The 19,036-nt window shown below is 51.9% G+C and overlaps 2 protein-coding genes across 4 annotated transcripts; one reads left to right on the top strand and one right to left on the bottom strand.

Moving 5' to 3' along the window:
* Window positions 1–2,499: 2,499 nt before the first annotated feature.
* On the top strand, window positions 2,500–7,946 carry LOC131206649 (mediator of RNA polymerase II transcription subunit 14). The gene is made up of 6 exons (XM_058199308.1): window positions 2,500–2,654; window positions 2,728–4,162; window positions 4,238–6,347; window positions 6,416–6,630; window positions 6,700–7,446; window positions 7,520–7,946. The coding sequence occupies exons 1-6, from the start codon at window positions 2,500–2,502 to the stop codon at window positions 7,775–7,777; spliced, it is 4,920 nt and encodes a 1,639-aa protein (XP_058055291.1). The 3' UTR covers window positions 7,778–7,946.
* Window positions 7,947–8,334: 388 nt separating this feature from the next.
* LOC131216096 (SEC14-like protein 2) lies at window positions 8,335–18,849 on the bottom strand. Of its 3 annotated transcripts, none has more exons than XM_058210502.1 (6): window positions 18,770–18,849; window positions 17,835–18,006; window positions 10,582–10,651; window positions 9,389–10,193; window positions 9,030–9,184; window positions 8,335–8,940 (listed from the first exon to the last, which is right to left on the bottom strand). In XM_058210502.1, the coding sequence occupies exons 2-6, from the start codon at window positions 17,886–17,888 to the stop codon at window positions 8,774–8,776; spliced, it is 1,251 nt and encodes a 416-aa protein (XP_058066485.1). In that variant the 5' UTR covers window positions 17,889–18,006; window positions 18,770–18,849; the 3' UTR covers window positions 8,335–8,773. The 3 variants fall into 3 exon arrangements, with proteins under 3 accessions (XP_058066485.1, XP_058066486.1, XP_058066487.1); XM_058210503.1 differs by having other exon boundaries at window positions 17,835–18,003; window positions 18,770–18,837; XM_058210504.1 differs by having other exon boundaries at window positions 18,790–18,837.
* Between the last annotated feature and the right edge of the window lie 187 nt (window positions 18,850–19,036).

Raw genomic sequence — 19,036 nt, 5'->3', positions numbered from 1 at the left:
CGACATCAGTGACGACGCAGTGTATGGCCAACTGCCGAACCCGACCGACTGGTGCCGTCCTAGAAAAACACTAGTCTCAGCGGAGAGTCAACAAAAATATTTGTGATTGCAACGGCGACCGCTCGTAAGGTGCACTTCCTGTATCGCCGTCGGTCCTTCTTGCTACACATATGCTAAACATTATGCTTGCCTCTTCAAGATCATTACGGAACAATTATCGACGGTTCGCTATGTACCGCGGCCATTGCACTGTGCCAAGCTGGAGCCGGCCAGCAAATCCGAAGCGGGAGCATAAGCATGAATCGTATTGCCACATACCTACCCGAAGCGGAGCACGTTCGGTTGTGTTATTTCTGTGCTGGATCAATATTTTTCCTCGCCGTGCATAGGAGAAACATCCATCCAAGATGAAACGATCGGCACCGTACGCACGGAAGGAGTCAATGACACCGGGACCGTACGAAATAAAATCTTAGCTTGGCCATTCTTAGACACAGGGTTTCGCCAATCGTTTCAAAAAAGTCACGCATTAAGATCGCGTAAGGTCTCATCATTATCTAATGATTCAGAAACGGAGTTTGTGGAGTCGGAGCCACCGACGGGGAGTCACATTGGCAGAACGTGAGCAATGGGACACGCGTTGCACGCAGAATTGCCCCAGAACTCCCCGGGGAGTTTCGTCTTCTTCGACTCTGTCACACGTGCTAAATATGGTTTCTCGAAAATGGCACTGGCAGCTGCATCCCTTGGCTGCTGGGCCACGGCACGCGTTGTCCTTGATCATGTTCACTGCCCCACCGAGAAGGGGAGAAAAGACCCGTCCAGATTGCCACCGAGTCAGTGGCGGTGTCCCTCCGAAAGCGGAACGTAACCCTTCGGCTTCCGGCCCCGTCAACCTAACGCCCCGCGGACGGGACCCTCAGCCTCAGGTTTCGCGGGTTCGCTTGCCGTTTGTGTCACACAAATGGCTTGCAAATGCATTGCCCTACCACCGAAATGCATTGCTCATTAAAATGGTTTAATAATAAACCACCAACGGCAACCGGCAGCAACGGCCGGCGCTGGGCACTGCCACTGGAGTGTCTCCTTTTTTCCGTTCAGCAAAGACAAAGACGACGGCAAAGGGATCACACAGCTCCGGCACCACCGTGCCAGATGACGATCATTTGCTAATGCAACAAACTCTTGCCGCAGTTAGTGGCGTGTGTCAGGAGTCGGAGTGCTCGTTCCGGCATCGGCAAGTGCGGTAATGTCGCAAAGGTTGCCACTGGTGTCCACCGACGTTATAACATCCGCCCAGCGGCTCGTGGGGCTTTCGCTTTCACCACCGGCTTGTCTCCCGCGGGATGCTCCCCTTTTTCGGCAATGAGGCGCAACGCAGTGACACCGATTAACGCCAGCCTGTTCTCTGTCGTCCTCGCTTCTTGGGGTCTCGGCGTGTAACCCTAACATACTTCTATCGGTTCATCGGGGCCGCACTATGGTTAAATTTAAACATCAGAACGATGGCACGATAGCATATTGTTACGGTTGAGATACGCCTCCGGTGGCCTGGGATCGGTTCCACTTCTTGGTTTGATGCTGCCGATGGCCACTGGCGAATCAGTGGCCTATTCTTAGATCCGTCCCAACTCCCGTCCAAGTCGGCCAACGTAACAGGTTCTTTGTTGGTGATTTCGGAAAATGGCAGACCTAGAATCGCTGACACAAATAGCCAAATTTGGGGGCCAAGTGTATGCGACCACCAATGTCGCCGCGAGTCACTGCAATTTTCAGCAATCATGTACGGGACAGTTTCCACGGGGCTTAAAGAATACGTTGAGACACGTTGGGCTGTTTTACTTTTGAATTAAAGCATCTACGGTTTAAAATTTGAACAGCAAATTAATTGCTGAGTAAACTACTTAATGTGTTTACAGTTACCAAGGGTAAAAGTATCTAACAACACAACCAACAAAACAAATGTACTATTTTCCGACAGATACAGGATTTTATGTTCGTGAAACCGAAAATTTGAATTCGAATCGACGTAGAACCAAAAGCCTTTTAGAACATTTTAGAACAAGTTACAACTCTGACATTTGACAGAGCACGACGAATAAGAACAAGCGAGGCAAGAAAACCTGCAAGCGTCACAACTGTCAAACAGTGTGTTTCGCTTTTTTTCGCTGGCGGCCGTAAAAGTTTCCGATTTTACGGCCCGATTTTATCGCCCTTGGAAACCCTTTTCGCAGCATCCGTGCACTGGTGGCACTATGTTGCGGAACCCGTAAGCCAGCTACACATTCGACACCACAGTTTTCTCGGCCAGTAGCTATTCGTGCCCCGTGTGTATGTGTGTATGTGTGGCTGCTTCGTGAGTTTGTGCATGGCAACAGAGGTTACTGCGTTGAACTTGGAATCACCGAAAATTGTCTCCAAAAGACTCCTTACTGCGCAGTGACCTGGTTCCGGTAAGCGGCCGGCAACGGTGGTGCAGAAGCAGCGACCGGCAGCAGTATGGCTCCGCAACCGCTGGAACAGGGTGGAGCGGTGACCAGCTTCATCCCCACGGGGCAGGAGATGGCGCAGCGGCAGAACCTCATCCCGTTGGGTCGTTTGATCGATTTCATCATCCAACGGACCTACCACGAGCTAACGGTTCTCGCAGAGCTGTAAGTACATCCGGTCGGGACCGACCGCTTCTTCGTTATGTCCCGTGCTCACGATTCCGTGCTTCGATCACAGGTTACCACGCAAAACGGATATGGATCGGAAGATTGAGATCTACAATTTTTCCGCCAGCACACGGCAGCTGTTCATTCGGTTGCTGGCACTGGTGAAGTGGGCCAACTCGGCCTCGAAGGTCGACAAGTCGGCCAAAATAATGGGCTTCCTGGACAAACAGTCGATGCTGTTCATCGACACGGCGGACATGCTGTCGCGGGTGGCCCGTGAAACCCTCGTGCACGCGCGGCTTCCGAACTTTCACATTCCGGCGGCGGTCGAAATCCTGACCACCGGATCCTACTCCCGGCTGCCGTCGATCATACGCGAGCGCATCGTGCCGCCGGATCCGATTACGCCGGCCGAGAAACGCCAAACGCTGCAGCGGCTCAACCAGGTCATCCAGCACCGGCTGGTGACGGGGAATCTGTTGCCGCAGCTACGAAAGTTTCGCATCGAGAATGGGCGCGTCACGTTCAAGGTGGACCACGAGTTTGAGGTATCGCTGACAGTGATGGGTGATGCGCCGACTGTCCCGTGGCGCCTCCTGGACATTGATTTTCTCGTGGAGGACAAGGAAACGGGCGACGGGAAGGCGTTGGTCCACCCGCTGCAGGTGAACTACATCCACCAGCTGATCCAGGGCCGGATCGTTGACTGCATCGATGCGCTGGCCGAAGTGTACTCGTGTCTGCACTACTTCTGCCAATCGCTGCAGCTCGAGGTGCTTTACACGCAAACGCTCCGCCTGATACGGGACCGGCTGGACGACCACATTCACGTGGACGAGTATATCGTGGGTTCGAAGCTAACCGTTTCCTACTGGCGCGAGCTAACGAACAAGGACCCAAAATCGGAGCTCGGCTACCGGTTGACCATCCAGACAGATCCGAACGATTGCTCCAAACAGCTGGCCATTCTGCACGTGCCCTCGATCGGTAGCAAGGAAGCGGACATTGCCGATCGCGCCGTTCGTTCGGATCTGCTCTCAATGGAGCGGCTGCTCGTGCACACGGTCTACGTACGCTCGTTGGCCCGTTTGAACGACGTCAAGACGGAGCTGCAACACTTCCTGAAGGACGTGGAGTACAACATTCACGGCACACCGGCCATGCTGACGGTGCCGGTGTTGAATCCGTGCCTACGGGCCGAGCACATCTACATTACAGTCGACACGCACACCGGTATGCTGCGATGTCACGTTCCGAAGCACCTGGACTGTCCCATCATGCCCGACATGCAGCACGCCCTGAACAACGATTGGTCCAAGCTGCAGCATCTGATCTCGGAGCTCCGCTACTGGATCACGCAGCGACGGTGCGAGAAGACTCTGCAGCACCTACCGGCGACCACGCAGGACCGCTTGCCGTTGGTCTTTCCGCCGAATCATCCGATCACACGCATGGGACCACACAAAGTATTCATTCAACTTTACCGCCATGCCAACGTCATCCTGGTAAGTGCACATCCTTCGTGATCATGATCGTGAGGCTGCTATGCCTAACTTTATTGCTTTTCCGTCCGTCCACAGATTGTGGAGCTGAAAGAGAAGAAAAGTTGCCCAAACGAAATGACCTACTCCTTCTACGTGGTGCTCGTGAAACCATCGTCCGTTGAGGAGGGACAAACGGGACTCCCAGATGCCCCACAAGGGGCTGGTTCGGGCCCAAATGAAACGGGTGCAGCCGGTATGCCCAAATTGTATCTTCGCGTTTTGTCGCTGATCGAGTTCGATACGTTCGTGGCGACGCACGGTCCAGGGACACCGATTGACGAGACGCCAGCCGTCGGGTGCAGCAAGCGCAAACTTCAATCGACCGAACTGGCGTTGAGCGCTTTGGGGCCGCCGATGAAGCAACAGAAAACCATCTATCCGGCGTACTTTATCCCAGAACTGGCTCACGTCGTGGCGATGTGCGACGAAAAGCTACCTTTCGTGGCACTGGCGAAAGAGTTCTCTAACCGGCGCATACCGCACGGTGGCCTGCAGGTGGAAGCGAATGCCACATCGCTGGTGCTGAAGCTACTGACGTTGCCTCAACCCAAACCGCCCCAAATCCCGGCAACGGCGCAACAAACCCAACATGGGTCACAATCTCAACAGCACTCGCACCCAGCGCAGCAAGGCTCGGCCACCGGACCGGACGGGAAGCCAGTGGGCGAACCGAAAACCGTTCACGTCCCACCGATCGACAAGCAGGTGTGGAATGCACTTCTCAAACGCCTGCTCTCGGTATCGGTCCGGGCGCAGGTTAACAAGAGCAACCAGACACGTCTCTGGACGACGGAACTCGTATTCTACGGGTCCCCGCTGCCCAGCCTGCACCACAAAGAGCAGGGTATGCGCCGGGCCGTCTATCTGCAGTACGAAATGCTGCCCGTTGACTCGGTCGCCAAGGTGGTCGATCTACTGCTGAACGATTGGTCGAAGATCGTCTACCTCTACACGCTCGTGCACGAGTTTCACGAGCAGTTGGGCAACGAAAAGTACAATCTGCAGAGCATGGTGACGATCAAGTCGTACAGCTACACGAACCTGCTGCTGGCGTACGGCCCAAAGAAGGAGGTGAACGTGAACATCTGCTGGGACACGGAGGCGAAAGAGTTTAAGCTCGTGTTCACCGGTGGCAACAGTGCGATCAATGCGCACTCTATGATGCGCGATCAGCTGCAGGCCCACCTGAACCACAACTACAACCTGGCGCAGATCGTGCACATGCTGCACGAAACGTACCAACCGCTCAGCTCGATCGCCAAGCTGCCGATCATCCCGCACCTTGCCATCCTGCAGTCGCCCAAGATTCCGGTTCTCTCGTTCTGCATCATCCCACAGTCGCCCACGTTGCTGCGGATCTCGTTTCAAGGCGTTTACTGTCTCGAGGTGCGCTTCCGGGGCGGCGGACTGTGTACGGTCCGGGACGGAGCGTACAGTCGCTTCGATCGTACGCACGTCGTCGAGGAGTTTACCCCGACGCAGGGCCTGAAAGGGTTCCTCTCGAAGTACGTCGACGAGTCGGCCGTCTTCCGGAGACGCTCCCAATCGGAAGACGATAATCCTCCTTCGCCCGTCACGATGGAAGATCCGTCCCATGCCGCTGCCGCCGGTGGTGGCGGTGCAGTCGGAAGCGGATCGGTTGGATCGAACACTTTTCTCGGTGGCGGAACAGGTGGCATGCGCGGTCCACAGAGTCCCCGTGATCCGGGGTTGCGCTTCGCGGCACCCCTCACGCCGCCCACCGGTTCCAATCCTCACACACCGGCCAGTCCGCACCCGATCGGTGGCGGTGGTGGAGCTGGGACAGGTGGCGGACCCGGTGGACAGGGTGGTGGCCCTGGCAGCGGACAGGGTGGCCAGGGTGGTCATATGAACAATTTCAACATGACCTCCCCACCGGCCTCGCACATGCCACACCCTTCGCCGAGTGGTGGCGGATTGATGCCATCGTCGCCACTGAACGCCCAGCCCAGCCCGATGGCGGCCCATTCACCGGGACCAAGTAATCTCGCGTACATGCAGGGTGCCCACACCGACGGCAGCCCATTTGCGGCCCTCTCCCCGGCCGCCTCCAACTGGCCCGGCTCCCCCGGAATGCCACGCCCGTCACCAAGGCCTGGTCAGAGCCCGGAACACAAAGCCCAAAGTACGTTCATGAGTATGCCACACGTTGGGGGCAGATTTTTATTTCCTCTTCCCTGTCCCTGTCATTAGCGCCTCACCATTACACGTCGCGCGTCATTCCGGCGCGATCGTGGGCCGGAGCCATTCCGACGCTGTTGACCTACGAAGCGCTCGATACGCTTTGCCGTGCGACGCCACATCCGCAGAAGGAAATTCCCGGCCCAGAGCTGAGCCCTCTCGAGCGTTTCCTCGGCTCGGTCTTTATGCGTCGCCAGCTGCAGCGCATCATTCATCAGGAAGACAGCGTAAGTAATAGGATCGTGATCGTGGCCGTGATATGACGCTCACCTCACAACTTTCACTGTCTCACCCAGTTGATGGCAATCACGTCGAACGAACCGGGGGTCGTGGTATTTAAAGCGGACTGTCTGCAGTACCAGGTGTTCCTGAACCCGAACCACATGCAATCGTTGCACCTGAAGGCGATTCAGCTGCCGACGATGGGCGGCGGGAACCCGATGATGGACGGCAAACCGGTGCCGTACCAGTGGGCGGTGGAAGATTTGCAAGTTCTCGAACAGTTCTTCGACCAACGGGTTGCGGCCCCACCGTACCGGCCGGCGGTTATGACGAGCTTTACGCGAATGCTCAATCTTCCGGCGAAGGTGCTGATGGATTTTATCCAAATTATGCGACTCGATCTGATGCCCGAGCTGGGGCAGGGCAACAAGTGGAACGTGCAGTTCGTTCTACGCATGCCACCGTCGGCCACACCGATCGTGCCGGTCGGCACGACGACCATCCTGTCCCACCGCCAAAAGATTCTGTTCTTCATCCAGATCACGCGCATCCCCTATCTGCCGAACATGGAGTGGAAGGACGCGGTCACGATGCTGCTCCCGATGGTGTACGATATGAACATGAACCACACCACGCTGGCCGAGCGGCGAGAGCCCATGCCACCGCAGCTGACCAGTGCGGTCAGTGCCCACTTGCGCCGCTTTTCCGAGTGCTCCGTGCTGCAGCAGGGCGAATGTTCGCTCTTTCCTGCCGTACGGGACCTTCTGCTGACGCTGACGCTTCCAAACGAACCGCCTGTGCCGGGGCAGATGCCAATTCAGGTACGGCACCACCGTTAGAGCTTCCGCTGGTGGCCAACCGTTGATTTGTTGCTGGTTCTCACTTTCTCTGCAGCTCGGTGGTGTCATGCAGCAGGGTGGCGGTCCGGGCGGACCGGGTGTACCGATGGGAGGACCGAATGCCGTTCCTCCGTCACAGGTTGTCCCGCAAGTCGGTTCCAGCCCCAACCCGATGATGCACTCACCGATGCAACAGCAGCAGATGGGTGCCGGCGGCCAACCAGGTGGCAATTACGGTGGAATGGTCGGTGGAGGCGGTGGAGGACCGCCGGGTGGCGTGGGCCCCGGAGTTGGTGGACCGGGTGTCCCTTGAAAGTTGTATAAAAACCGAATGGAAAACGAATTCAACATTTGAAATTGATTTGTAAAATATACCAAACATACGATAGCACGATTTACATACCGTTTTGCGTTTGTGAAAAGAACTTAAATTGTTGAATGGTGACCGGGAATCGGGAGCTTTGGCATCCTCACGAGGGTTTTGACGGAAAACGAAAAATGACTACGATTCGGAATGCAATGATACGAGTTGTACCCCAGAGTCTGTGCTAAATGGCAATGAAACCTTCTCACATCGATTTTTCTCTGTTAGGTGAAGTGTAATTCCGGGCATTATGATTCCGAGCAGGGTTCGTCGCTTGTGGAAAATAAACCAACTTCAAACCAAATATTTGAAAACGAGCACGATCACGCTGATTTTGCATTTGCCTTTTGATTGATCGTAAAATTCACCATCATGATCTATCGTAAGATAATCAGATGACATCATCCAAGGTTTTCTTTCTGTGGAATACGATAAAGTCATTCGATGCTTGACCACATCTTTTGTTTGATCGACTACAGTTAACACCCATTTTATTTTACAGACCCCCTTCGGCATTTCAAACGATACAATTAAAATCTATAAGTACCACAGTAACTGCCGTGCGCTTCATTTATCACCAGTCTATATTAATACACAATCTGTCTTATGTTCTAACGCATAGAAGTTGCACCACGAAAGTGTACGACCACCGCCTTGCTCACGGTTTCGGTTACGTATCACCGGGGCCCGGATTCAATTGTCCCTGTTTGTAAGACTGTTTGAAGACAATATCAAATTTATTTCACGTACTAAGCCCCCAATCATGTTGTGATAAGAAAGTTCTCCGTTCTTGTGGGCCAAATTGGAAGAAATAAAACCAGAAATAATCTTTGGTAGAGAACAGTTTTTTTTTGTGTAGAATGCTTCCATTTCAGTTGGTTCAGCATCTTTCTGCAACTTCTATTTTCCACCCCGCGGGCGAAGCTACTAGGTACCAGACATTGACTAGGGGATGGTTTCGTGATCTTCGCTCGCTTCCGGATCCATTTCCTCCGTCACGGCAATGGGGGCCACCGTTTGCTCCACATCGCTCAGCGGTGCCGTCATGAGGACGGAGTAGCGAATTTTCTTCGTCTTGAAGTACGAATACGAATTGTCAAACAGGACGTGATCTAATTGGGGTTGAGTGAATAAAGAGAGCAGTAAAATTAAACCTTCGAACACCGCAACAACTCCGCCCAGGGACACTGGCGATACTTACAAGTGCATCCCGGCTGGCAGGTGATGAAGCCGGACTCATCGACCTGATGCGAGGACACGCGCTTCAGCGGTACCTCGATGTTAGCTTCGTCCGTTTTCTTGTTGACGCACTTGATCCCAAACTTGATGTCGTGGTCGAACGTCCGGAATTCCCATCTGGCGAAAGGAATGGCCATGAACAACGTGTTAATTGCTTTACGGTAGAGCGAATGCCTGCGAATGGGCGTCTGTAGATCGGTTCAATAAATTTGAAACTTTAAGACAAATATTATTGGCATTCCGCAGACCAGCCGTTTGTGACTTGTGTTTACCGGAAAAATCAACCCTTCGACGTACACCATCTTAAAAAACTATACTCACTTCAGAAAACAGCCCATATCCTCACAGTCGAAGGTCAGCTTCAGCTTGCTGCCTTTCCGAATTTCCGTCTCGGTGAACGTCAGGTTGTTGTTGAAGCTATCCTCCTTCGACGTGTACAACGACTTCGGAACTTTGCCGCCCCAGCAAATCTTCTGCTCACACTTCGGATTGCCGTCCGGGTCGGTCTGAGTGCCCCCGAAGTACGCCGGGATCTGGTCCGGATCGCATCGCTCCAGTATGGCCGGCAGCCACTTGTTGCGGTCCAGCTTGTAGATGCGAATCTTGTCGATCGTGTACTCACCCAAGAACTTCTTCACCATGTTGTACGCGAAGGCGAACACCTTCGGTGCGTTGATAATGTAGCAACACTTGAGGATCTCCGGGTAGTTGGCTTCGTACATTTTGATCAACGAAATCACGACCTCGCTCGCCGGCCGCCAGATGTACTGCTTCAAGTTGAAATCGAACATATCGAACACCACCACAAACTGGCGACTGTTCGGGTTGCCCGTCTTCTGACTCTGCTCGTACGCCAGCTTCATGTAGCCCTCGAGGGCCTGCATCGTCATACGGATAATATCGGCCCGGGACACGGTGTGCAGCAGGCCCCAAATGTCGAAACCGGCGAACGGAATGATGATGATCGGCGAGCCCTCCTTATCGTACCCGGACACTCCGTGCGGGCTGTACTCGCGCAGTATCTGGGGCGTCGGCCATTTGTCGATCTCATCTGTATTCCAGCGCTCGCGGAACTTCACCGAATCGCGCAACATCTTCTCGGCCGCTTCCGGATTCCAGTTGCGTGCTAGTGAGTAAAACAGGCATTATTGTGTGCTGCATTGTTAATCACATCTTTGAGGCCTCCTGGCCTTGCCTTGGAAGCCTTGAAAGAGGTTCTCAGCTATGCCATTGCCACCGACCCAAAGTTCTAGCGAAAATTGTTCTCACCAAGAAATTCGAAAACGAAAATGAAAACCCTGAGGTCTCACACGCTACACAAAAAGCTGGCAACACCAACAATGGTAATAGTTTAAAATATGTGTCTCTTCGCACCACGGTTAATTAGTATCAATACAAGGCCCAACTTTGAACCGGTTCCGGACAGTTCAGTCCGTGCACTCACGCAGTGGAGCTCTACGGCTCATTAGAGCAACCAGAGGTAAAAGGCCGACCAACCACTCGGTTACACTTACCTCGTAGCCAACGCAGTAGATAGTAGTCATCATGCTCCGGTTTCAGTACGTCTGCCACCTTGCGGCGAAACTGCAGCGAGAAAAGGAGAAGCGAGCGGTCAGAAATGAAGGTTAGATTCAATGGCATTTGGTTTTCTCGGACCAGCCGGTTAGCGAGTTTCAAAAATGTCCCAACACGGTCACCGGCCACAGGCTGCCTCTGTATCTCGCTATTTGGTTCAATATCGTAGTACAAGACGGATTAAGAATTGAATGTCAACCCGTGCCTGGGCACTAGTGACCCTCGCATTTGTCAGATGCTGCTGCATCAGCTCAATCACAATTTCTTGAGAAGAACTTGAACTCGGCAGACCTTGGCTCGGCAGCGTTGGGTATGCTGGCAGAAGGTTAGCAATTACGACCATCCGAACAAGTTATGGTCATACTAAGAACTGGGCAGAAAAAAAGGTATGTCCGACCTGTCCCCAAGGTAGAATGTCTCCAATGTTAGACGATGTACACTTGAACTTAGCCCTCGCGGGGCGTAAATCACTGCTAACGGTGTGAATAATTGAATCTCTTCCACTATCAGTCAAATGCACAATTTGCGTAACCCTAGACACCGATTCAACCATACAAGGCAAAATCGTTAGAACTCTCCAGCAGACAGTAATTGTTCGGGTGATGAGGTTAAGGATGGAAAATTAATCTTCGCTTCGACGAAGGCGGCGCTGCACGTTGTCATGACTTATACCAGTTACTAATGCATCTGGGATTTATTAATTTATTTGTTGTACAATTTTTAATCATGTTCATTTTTAATTTAGCCAAGATGTCTTTTTTCTACTTAACATGCGGCTAGCAAATGAAGACGAAAATTAGAGACGATGATTTTTTTCCTTTCTTTCACTTGCTTTGTTGCTAAGCAGCACTGCACAAAACATCATTTCGGTATGGCAGACATGATAGAAATCAAAGTACACATAGTAAGCCGATCGATATAGAATCGACATTCCAAGATAATTGCCCATTTAACCAGTCAGGAAAACAATGATCCAATCATCGTTTTTGCCGAGCAAATAGAGGCATCTGCAAAATAGAGGAATACGAAAGATAACGCACAGACCGAACGGACCAGCTGCAAATGGTCTACTACTACTCTACGTTCTCATCGGCACAAACTATAACAAAGCTAAATTATTCAAAATTGCAAACAAAACTCACTTCAATCGATTTTATTTCGTGGGATTTTATTTATTGACCAAGGTCAACTGACGCCGTCCGAAGCTAGGGATTTAAACATCGCATACAAAATGCCGTGTGCCGTCAACAGCATTGAATCTGGCCCTAAAGCCGTTCCCATATGTCAGCGTTTAAGTAATCCCACAGCTCTTGGGCTACTCCTTCCATCGGATGGGACCAAAGGTTAACCATAGGTTGGGCAGGCGCAACGCAGTTGCTCATGTAGTAATTATGCAAAACAACCCGGAGAAATGAGGCTCACAGCTGGATTCAACAATGAACTGATCAACGCCTCCGTGACAGGCCATCGAGAGAAGGCGCGAGTAATTAAAATAGCGATTCAGTACAACCGATTAGTATCCGTGGGAAGGCTGTCGGAAAGTGTTCGACGGTGCATCAACAATTGCACCGCCACAATGCGGCCTGCAAACACCCGCCGGTGCCACAAATGGTCAATGGCGAACTAAGGAAGTTGTAGCTCGAATTGGATCAACTCTCAGGAAGGTGTCGAAATATGCTGACAAAGAATGACTTCCTTCGTCAATTGCCTACCCTTTCAGGGCGGTCGCTCGAACGATGTGACAACGATCGCCTCAAGATCCTTGACGACTGTAAGATCATCAACCTTTAACCTGGCGCCAGTCCTCGCCTTGCAGCTATGTTGCATCACAATTGACACTTCGGTGGCGAGTCTGGCGTGTTAATAATCTTCGACGACGCTTTTGTGGCTTTCGCTATCGTTAAACCCTGAACCAACGGATACGAGCAAAGCGCAAGCGTAAGTAAAAGAAAAAGTTACTCAACCAACGGTCCGATCAAACCCAAAATTGATAGGATTTACCTGATGGCATCCAATTCGATACACTTGATGAGAGATGGTTGCGCTCAGAAAGGTCAGCGCTTAGTTATGCTGCCAGCCACGTTTCCTTGGGCAAGGTCAACGATCAACGCTGAACTGTGCCACAATTACTTCATTACGTACACATGACCGAACGATAGGCAGGGTGGTGCAGCCCTCGGTTTGGCATATTTATGGCAACTACAGATGGATAAAACCATTTACAATCGAACCACGCATCGTTTCACCGAACGGTCGGCGGTCAGTGTCAACAAATAACGAGCAACGGGAGCGGATGTAGTAGCCGGTCAGCCAGGTACATCGATCGCCTTGGAACCACTGGCATTGGCCTACGTAAGACGTGGGGCCTCCGTGATTGCTGCGTGCGTTTGCGGCAAGTATGGCAGACGCGAGCCGAGCCTTACGCAAACCGGCCACCGATCAGCCGCCGCCACCGCCTGGTGTTTGGTTTAAATTCTTGCGAACGCAATCGACGGTGTCCGCCAAATTGACGGGGGGGCCAATCGAACGAAAGTTGGATTATTTTTGAAAGGGCGTCCGAGAAATGGTAAAGACTGCCGAAAACAGTCACCGCGCCAGTTTTGGGTGCTTGTCATTGGGACGCGATCATGGTGATTGTGATCAAGCCCGGTAGCGTTCTGGCAGGGAAGCCTGGACCTTCGACAGCTTGGAGTGAATGTGAAAACTGGGCGCCACAACGGAACCTTCTTGACAATCGGGTTTGCCCCTGGACAGCACTGGGAATGGATTGGCTGATATCGCAATACTTGCAAAAAGACAATCACTCTGCACAGACTCTGATGCGGTGAAAGGGAATGTCGTTCATTTTAATTCGACTTGTTGAAAGGAGATTTTGTCATTTTCCGATAATTTTAAGCGGATTTTATTTCAGCCTTTTTTTGGGGGGGTGGGACGTTTTGAGGTCAACCGTTTCGTGGAAGTCGTAAGGACTGTAATTATTTAATTTTAGTATTCACTTTATGTAGAGCCGAACGCCGAACGGTCCCCGTTTCTTGGTCTGTGGTTCTTTGGTACGTCTGCAGCCCATTAGTGTCAGGGTCTTCAGGTCGAGCATTGTTTGAAGCATTCCGGTACCGTTGCACAGTCCGGAGGTGTCCGAGTTGCCTAACACAAACTGCAAAACGCACTGTTTTGGCCCCTAGTGCGTCATGGTCCGGGCGATGTATTTAGTGTGCTCACACTGTGGGTATCCGAATGGCGAGGTTCCTCGGTGCTGGGTGCAACGTGCACAACGGAGCACCGCAACGGTTGAGCAAACAAGATGGGGCACTGATGGGGCACAGTGCGCAACCTGTGCCGTTCGAGGGCCTGTTTTTGCGCCGTTGATCCAGGTTCAGGGTAGGTCGGTAGTGCAGTGTAGGGAAGAACAACCGACAAAACGTAGTGATCGGTCAGCATAAACTGAGGCAAGCAGTGGGGCCGTTTGGCTAGCGTTCGATTGACTTTGACGAGTTGACGTCGAAAAATCGCCTATCATTGCTTCAGAAACATCGTTTCATTTCGAGTCATTTTGCGCCCGAAACAACAAAATCGATCATTGTTTGCTGGCCACGAAACCAATGAACGTGCACATTTGAGGGGCACCATTTTGCCTCGTCACTTGGCTCCTTAACGGACCGGAACGGACGTAAAAATAAAACTTCCATTTCCTCCAATTATTCACCCATCGATTTATTGCGCTCGGCAGTGGAGGCTCCATTCAAACGAACGAAGGTGTTACACCGAAAACATTTACGGTCAGCATTAGGCAGAACATTAAGCACAATTAAACCGGACCGGAGGCTAATGAAAATTCGCACAATTGCTCTTCATTAGCCCCCGCCGGATTGCGTTTGCGATTTATGCAATTCATATTCATATCCAGTGGCGTCGTAATGGCGAAACAAAGTGCAACCCGCTGGGCCACGGTGTGGTTTGTTTAAAACCTGCCATCTGTGGAAAGTGGGAAAAGCGGTGCCACAAAGTTGCGGTGCGATCGAAAGAAGCGAACCTTTTATTGTCGACAGGATACCAGATACTGTCACCACACGATCATGATCGTGCGCCACATTACGTGCGCCTCTTTCTGTGGCGTGAAATCATGCTGATAATGGTGTGTGATAAAACATTATTTCTGTTGTCTATTGTGGCGTCGTAAGGCTTCACCGAACCAATCAAAACTTTCTTTACTGTCAAACATAATAAATGATCGGGTGAGCCAAGTGCAACTTTGTTCCATCCTAGAGCCATAGAAATTGAAAAACAGCACTGAAAGCTGTAAATTCCAATCGAAAAAGATGCTTTTCGTGGGTCAAGCAAACAATGACGAACGCCCATGAACCGCTCGTGACGGTTAGCAGAGCGCTGAACTACTTCAGATGTCGCCACACCGCGATCGACCGCCGGTATGCAAATGAGCGCGCAACTGGCCGCATCGGTGATCACCGCTATCGTCTGGTGGGGTTGGGAAATTCCATCGAACCGATTTTATTAACCGTCATTTTACGGTCCTTAAAGGTTCGTCTGTAGCAGTTGGCGGAATCACCGGGCGACCGTGAACCGGACCGGGGCAATTCGCGCAAAAATGCACGAAAAACACCGGCCCGCGCATTAGGCGGCGCCGCAACGCCTCGACGGTGCAACGAGCATAGAAATTATAATGTTTATGCTCCCACCCCATTCCCGCCACAAAACCCGGTTCGGTGCCACCGCGGCGCGGCCAATGGGGAGCACGGAAAACTGCAGCTGAAGGTGAACAACTTTTTCCACCCAGCGCATTCACTAGCGCCGGCAGAAAGAGAGGAGGCCAGATCGCGCAACAGCATCCACCGTTCATCGATCGGTGGCCGGAGCCTAACAGCTGTACACCCTGACCGACTATCGGCTGGCGCGGTGAGTTCAGGCTAGAAAAGGAAAATCATAACGCGCGCGCGCTTCGCCGTTAGGGTGAGCGGGAGGTTCGGCCACACCGAAGAGGCCACCCTTAAAGACAGCATTTGCCGGCTCGAAGGTCTTGAAACACCAGCGCCACCAGCAACAACAAGAGCCGGTTGTGGTGGCCACCCTCCCCGCATGACACACTGACTTAGTGTCCGGTCTGGTGTGGTGGCTAAATGCATAATGTCGCCGTACGGTCAACGACCAGAACGACATTTGATGGGCTCCGGGATCTAACGGTTGAATAACGAGTGCCAAGTTTCGGAGGAAACAGTAGTCCTTGAGTTTAAGTTCCGATCTGATTGGAACTCAAATTTGTCTTCCCGGCTTACCCGAGAGGTACTGTGTCCCGCACAACACCCAGCACAGCAATGATATCAATTGACGTGGATAATGCTAAAATAATTGTTAGTTGCGCTGGGCATCTGATATAATTTGCCGCACAATTATAGGAACGGGTATCGGGACGATGGCTAAGGCGAATCAGTGGCACATGCCGCGACACCCGGCACTCAGTGTAGGCGCGTGGATCCCTGGCTTCCATTTAGGAGACCGTGGCTTCGATTGCGTAAGCCGGACACCGGATCCGATGTGTCCGTTGAGGTAACAATTTCCCGTCATTGTCGTCATCGGCGGTAATGGGCCAGCAATTAATGTGCTTTTACAGTTTTTCTCTCAATCATTCTGCCCTCTGCCACGCGTTATCTACTGAATCTTAAAGCTTGATCACGATCAGACTCGAACTCGTGGTTAGTATTGAAATAAAAATTCACCAACGAATCAGAGTTGATTTACCGGATCGACCGGACCTTAGTTTGCGTTCTGGATGGCTAATAAGGAACATTGTTCAAAAAGAGGTCTCTCAGCATGCGTCAGCAGCAGCTCTGATTATTATTCCACGCCACGCCAGCGTTCGAATGAAATCTTCCCGGGCACCGGCAACGAACGGGTTCGTCGCTTACCCGCCAATAGAAAGACTTCAACGAATAATTCAATTCAAAACGGCGCTAGATTTGGTATGGAGTATTTTTAGCCACACTCGTACGAAACTACCCAGTCAACCACCGTCAACCGTGTGGTTTGCGTGTGATTCATTGCGAAACCGTGCTCTGGGTGCCGGAAGGGAACCCCCGATCGCCACCGACATCGGACGCCGGTGATGCCAACCCGCGACCATGGCTCAAGGTTACGGAAGGAAGTGAATGTAGTCCACAGCGGCCTCGCTTCCAAATATGAGACGAAGGCCTATGTGCGAAACGAAACGAAGAATATGTGCGTCGTAGCGCCGCTGTGTGCTTCCGGTGGTCGGTGGTTTTGCTCGGCTAATTTTCGGTCGAGACCGAAAGAGGTCGATCGAGCCGAGTTGGATCGCTTGGTAGATGACTTGCTTTGAACAACGATCAGCGGGCCTGGTGGGCCCGTAAGTTAGAATGGCGAGCCGAACACACCAATCTATGGTCGAAAAAAATGATCGACATCGATCGAACTTTTTGTTTTTTCGTGTGTGAAAAATGTTCAAGGTGAACGTCAACGAGATGTGAGTATCATGGGTGTTCAAATATCAAACAATCATATCGGTCGACTGCAAATTATCGTATCAGTCGATTGCAGTGATTAGATTAGATGCCGTGCTTTGAGCGGTCACCACTGCCGTCACGCGGTTTTAAAGCAACAATGCGAAGTCATAGCGTTTGCTGTTCTCATCACTTTTAACTGGTCGATAAAAACAACCGCAACACAATTAAGCATCATCAGAAGCCAGCCACAAATCAGCCATTGGTGTGCGTGCAACAAAACACTAACACTAAAGCAAACACTAACAGCAATAAAGCGTCATTTCGACTACTAATGCCGCACACCGAAAGCACTGCCGGAAGTGAAGTTTTTCTTCTTAATTGTAGCATCCCATTCGTCCGCTCACCGGAACGAAACGGGCCCTTGACGTGCGTCTGGGGTGTACGATCGATCAATGCGCATCGTTGCGTGAACTGAGGCACTGGCGCTTCATATTTTAGGCCAACTTTCACGACGCTAAAAGACGACACAAGCTACAGCTCACTTTTGAGCCGCTTATCTTCGAGGTTATTTTGAGGCGCAGCCGAAGATCAAACGGGCTTCGAACGATCTCCGCTCCACCCATAAGACCAGCGACGTTAGTCAGCGAAGAACACTTGGTAGAAACTTTATCTTATCACGTTCGATAACGAACCCGTTCGGATTAGCTCTGCTAGCTTACCTGCATCAGCGCAAACCGCTCGTCATCTTCCAGAACGGGCATTTTCATCGACATATTGGCCTGTAGATCAATTAAAGCGACGGCTTATTACAAAAAAAGGCAACAACACTAGCGCACGGCCACCTGTCCAGAACGTGCACAACTTTGTTTCTCGGCGCAAACTGGGTTGCTTCTGGGTTGGGTGAGAAATAAGAAGAGAACAGGATCCATCAGATGCCTTATCAACACAATCACACAAAAGGCCCCGAAGCGTATCACTCGCTACGTTTGTTGACACAATTGGTTGCACTATGGAACTGCTCCCGAAAGTGCCACTGATTGCAGCATTGTGATTGGCCACGGAAGCAATCACCGATTCGATCGTGTTTGCTTCCCAAAAACCTTATCTACCTCGGGAGCGGAAAGTGTTTCTACTGAGCGCCAGTGCACCGTTAGTTTCTGTTGTAGGATTAGGTGTACAAGAAGTAGAGTTTTGAATTCCGCTCACTCGGCTCGCATTAAAAATGCAAACGTCGCACGCACCGATACCCGCCAGCCAAGAAAGGTACGGAACGTTCATTAAACACGCGAAAAGAAGCACCATCACCAGGGGGAGAAATTGAAAAGAGAAAAAGAAACGGCCACATAAACAATCGCAACAAAACAGCTCCGGAACGAAAACGGGGCCACACCGAAGATCCGGCGGCGGGCGCCACGGGGTCCATCTATTTGCGCTTCACGCGTTCGCCGTTCGGTGTGTGGAAAATGCTAAGTTCTTCGCAACGCAACGCGGCCCGCGCCAATGCAACGCGGCCCGCAGCGTATGCATAATTGAATATCGTATTTAACCGGCGCCCGCGGCCCCGCACACACTCGTCGCTTCACACGGGCGTGCGCCCGTGTTCCGGAGTGCGACTCATCGTCACGATTGCGTCGCGAACAGCACACAATTTTACCGTTTTCGATTCGTGGTTACCGAACAAACTCCACTTGAAGATTGCGCGTCCGCGTGTGCGTCCCTCGCGTTCGGCGTTCCGTCGTTGACTGAGGTTTACGCGGTTCCGCGAGTTCGGCCGAATCGTGTACCGAGCGCGCGCGCTGAGTCACCGGCCAGCAGCGGCGCCGATTTTCACCACCGCTTGACGGTAGAGACACGAACAACCTGTTCGCTTTTGAAGTGAAACGGTCAAATGATCAGCTTATCGGACGGCAGTTGCAGTTGA

Source organism: Anopheles bellator, chromosome 1, assembly GCF_943735745.2.
Source record: "Anopheles bellator chromosome 1, idAnoBellAS_SP24_06.2, whole genome shotgun sequence".
In the NCBI taxonomy this organism is placed as follows: Eukaryota; Metazoa; Arthropoda; class Insecta; order Diptera; family Culicidae; genus Anopheles; species Anopheles bellator.
Note: the sequence above shows the minus strand (reverse complement) of the source record. Positions and strands in the feature narration are given on the sequence as shown.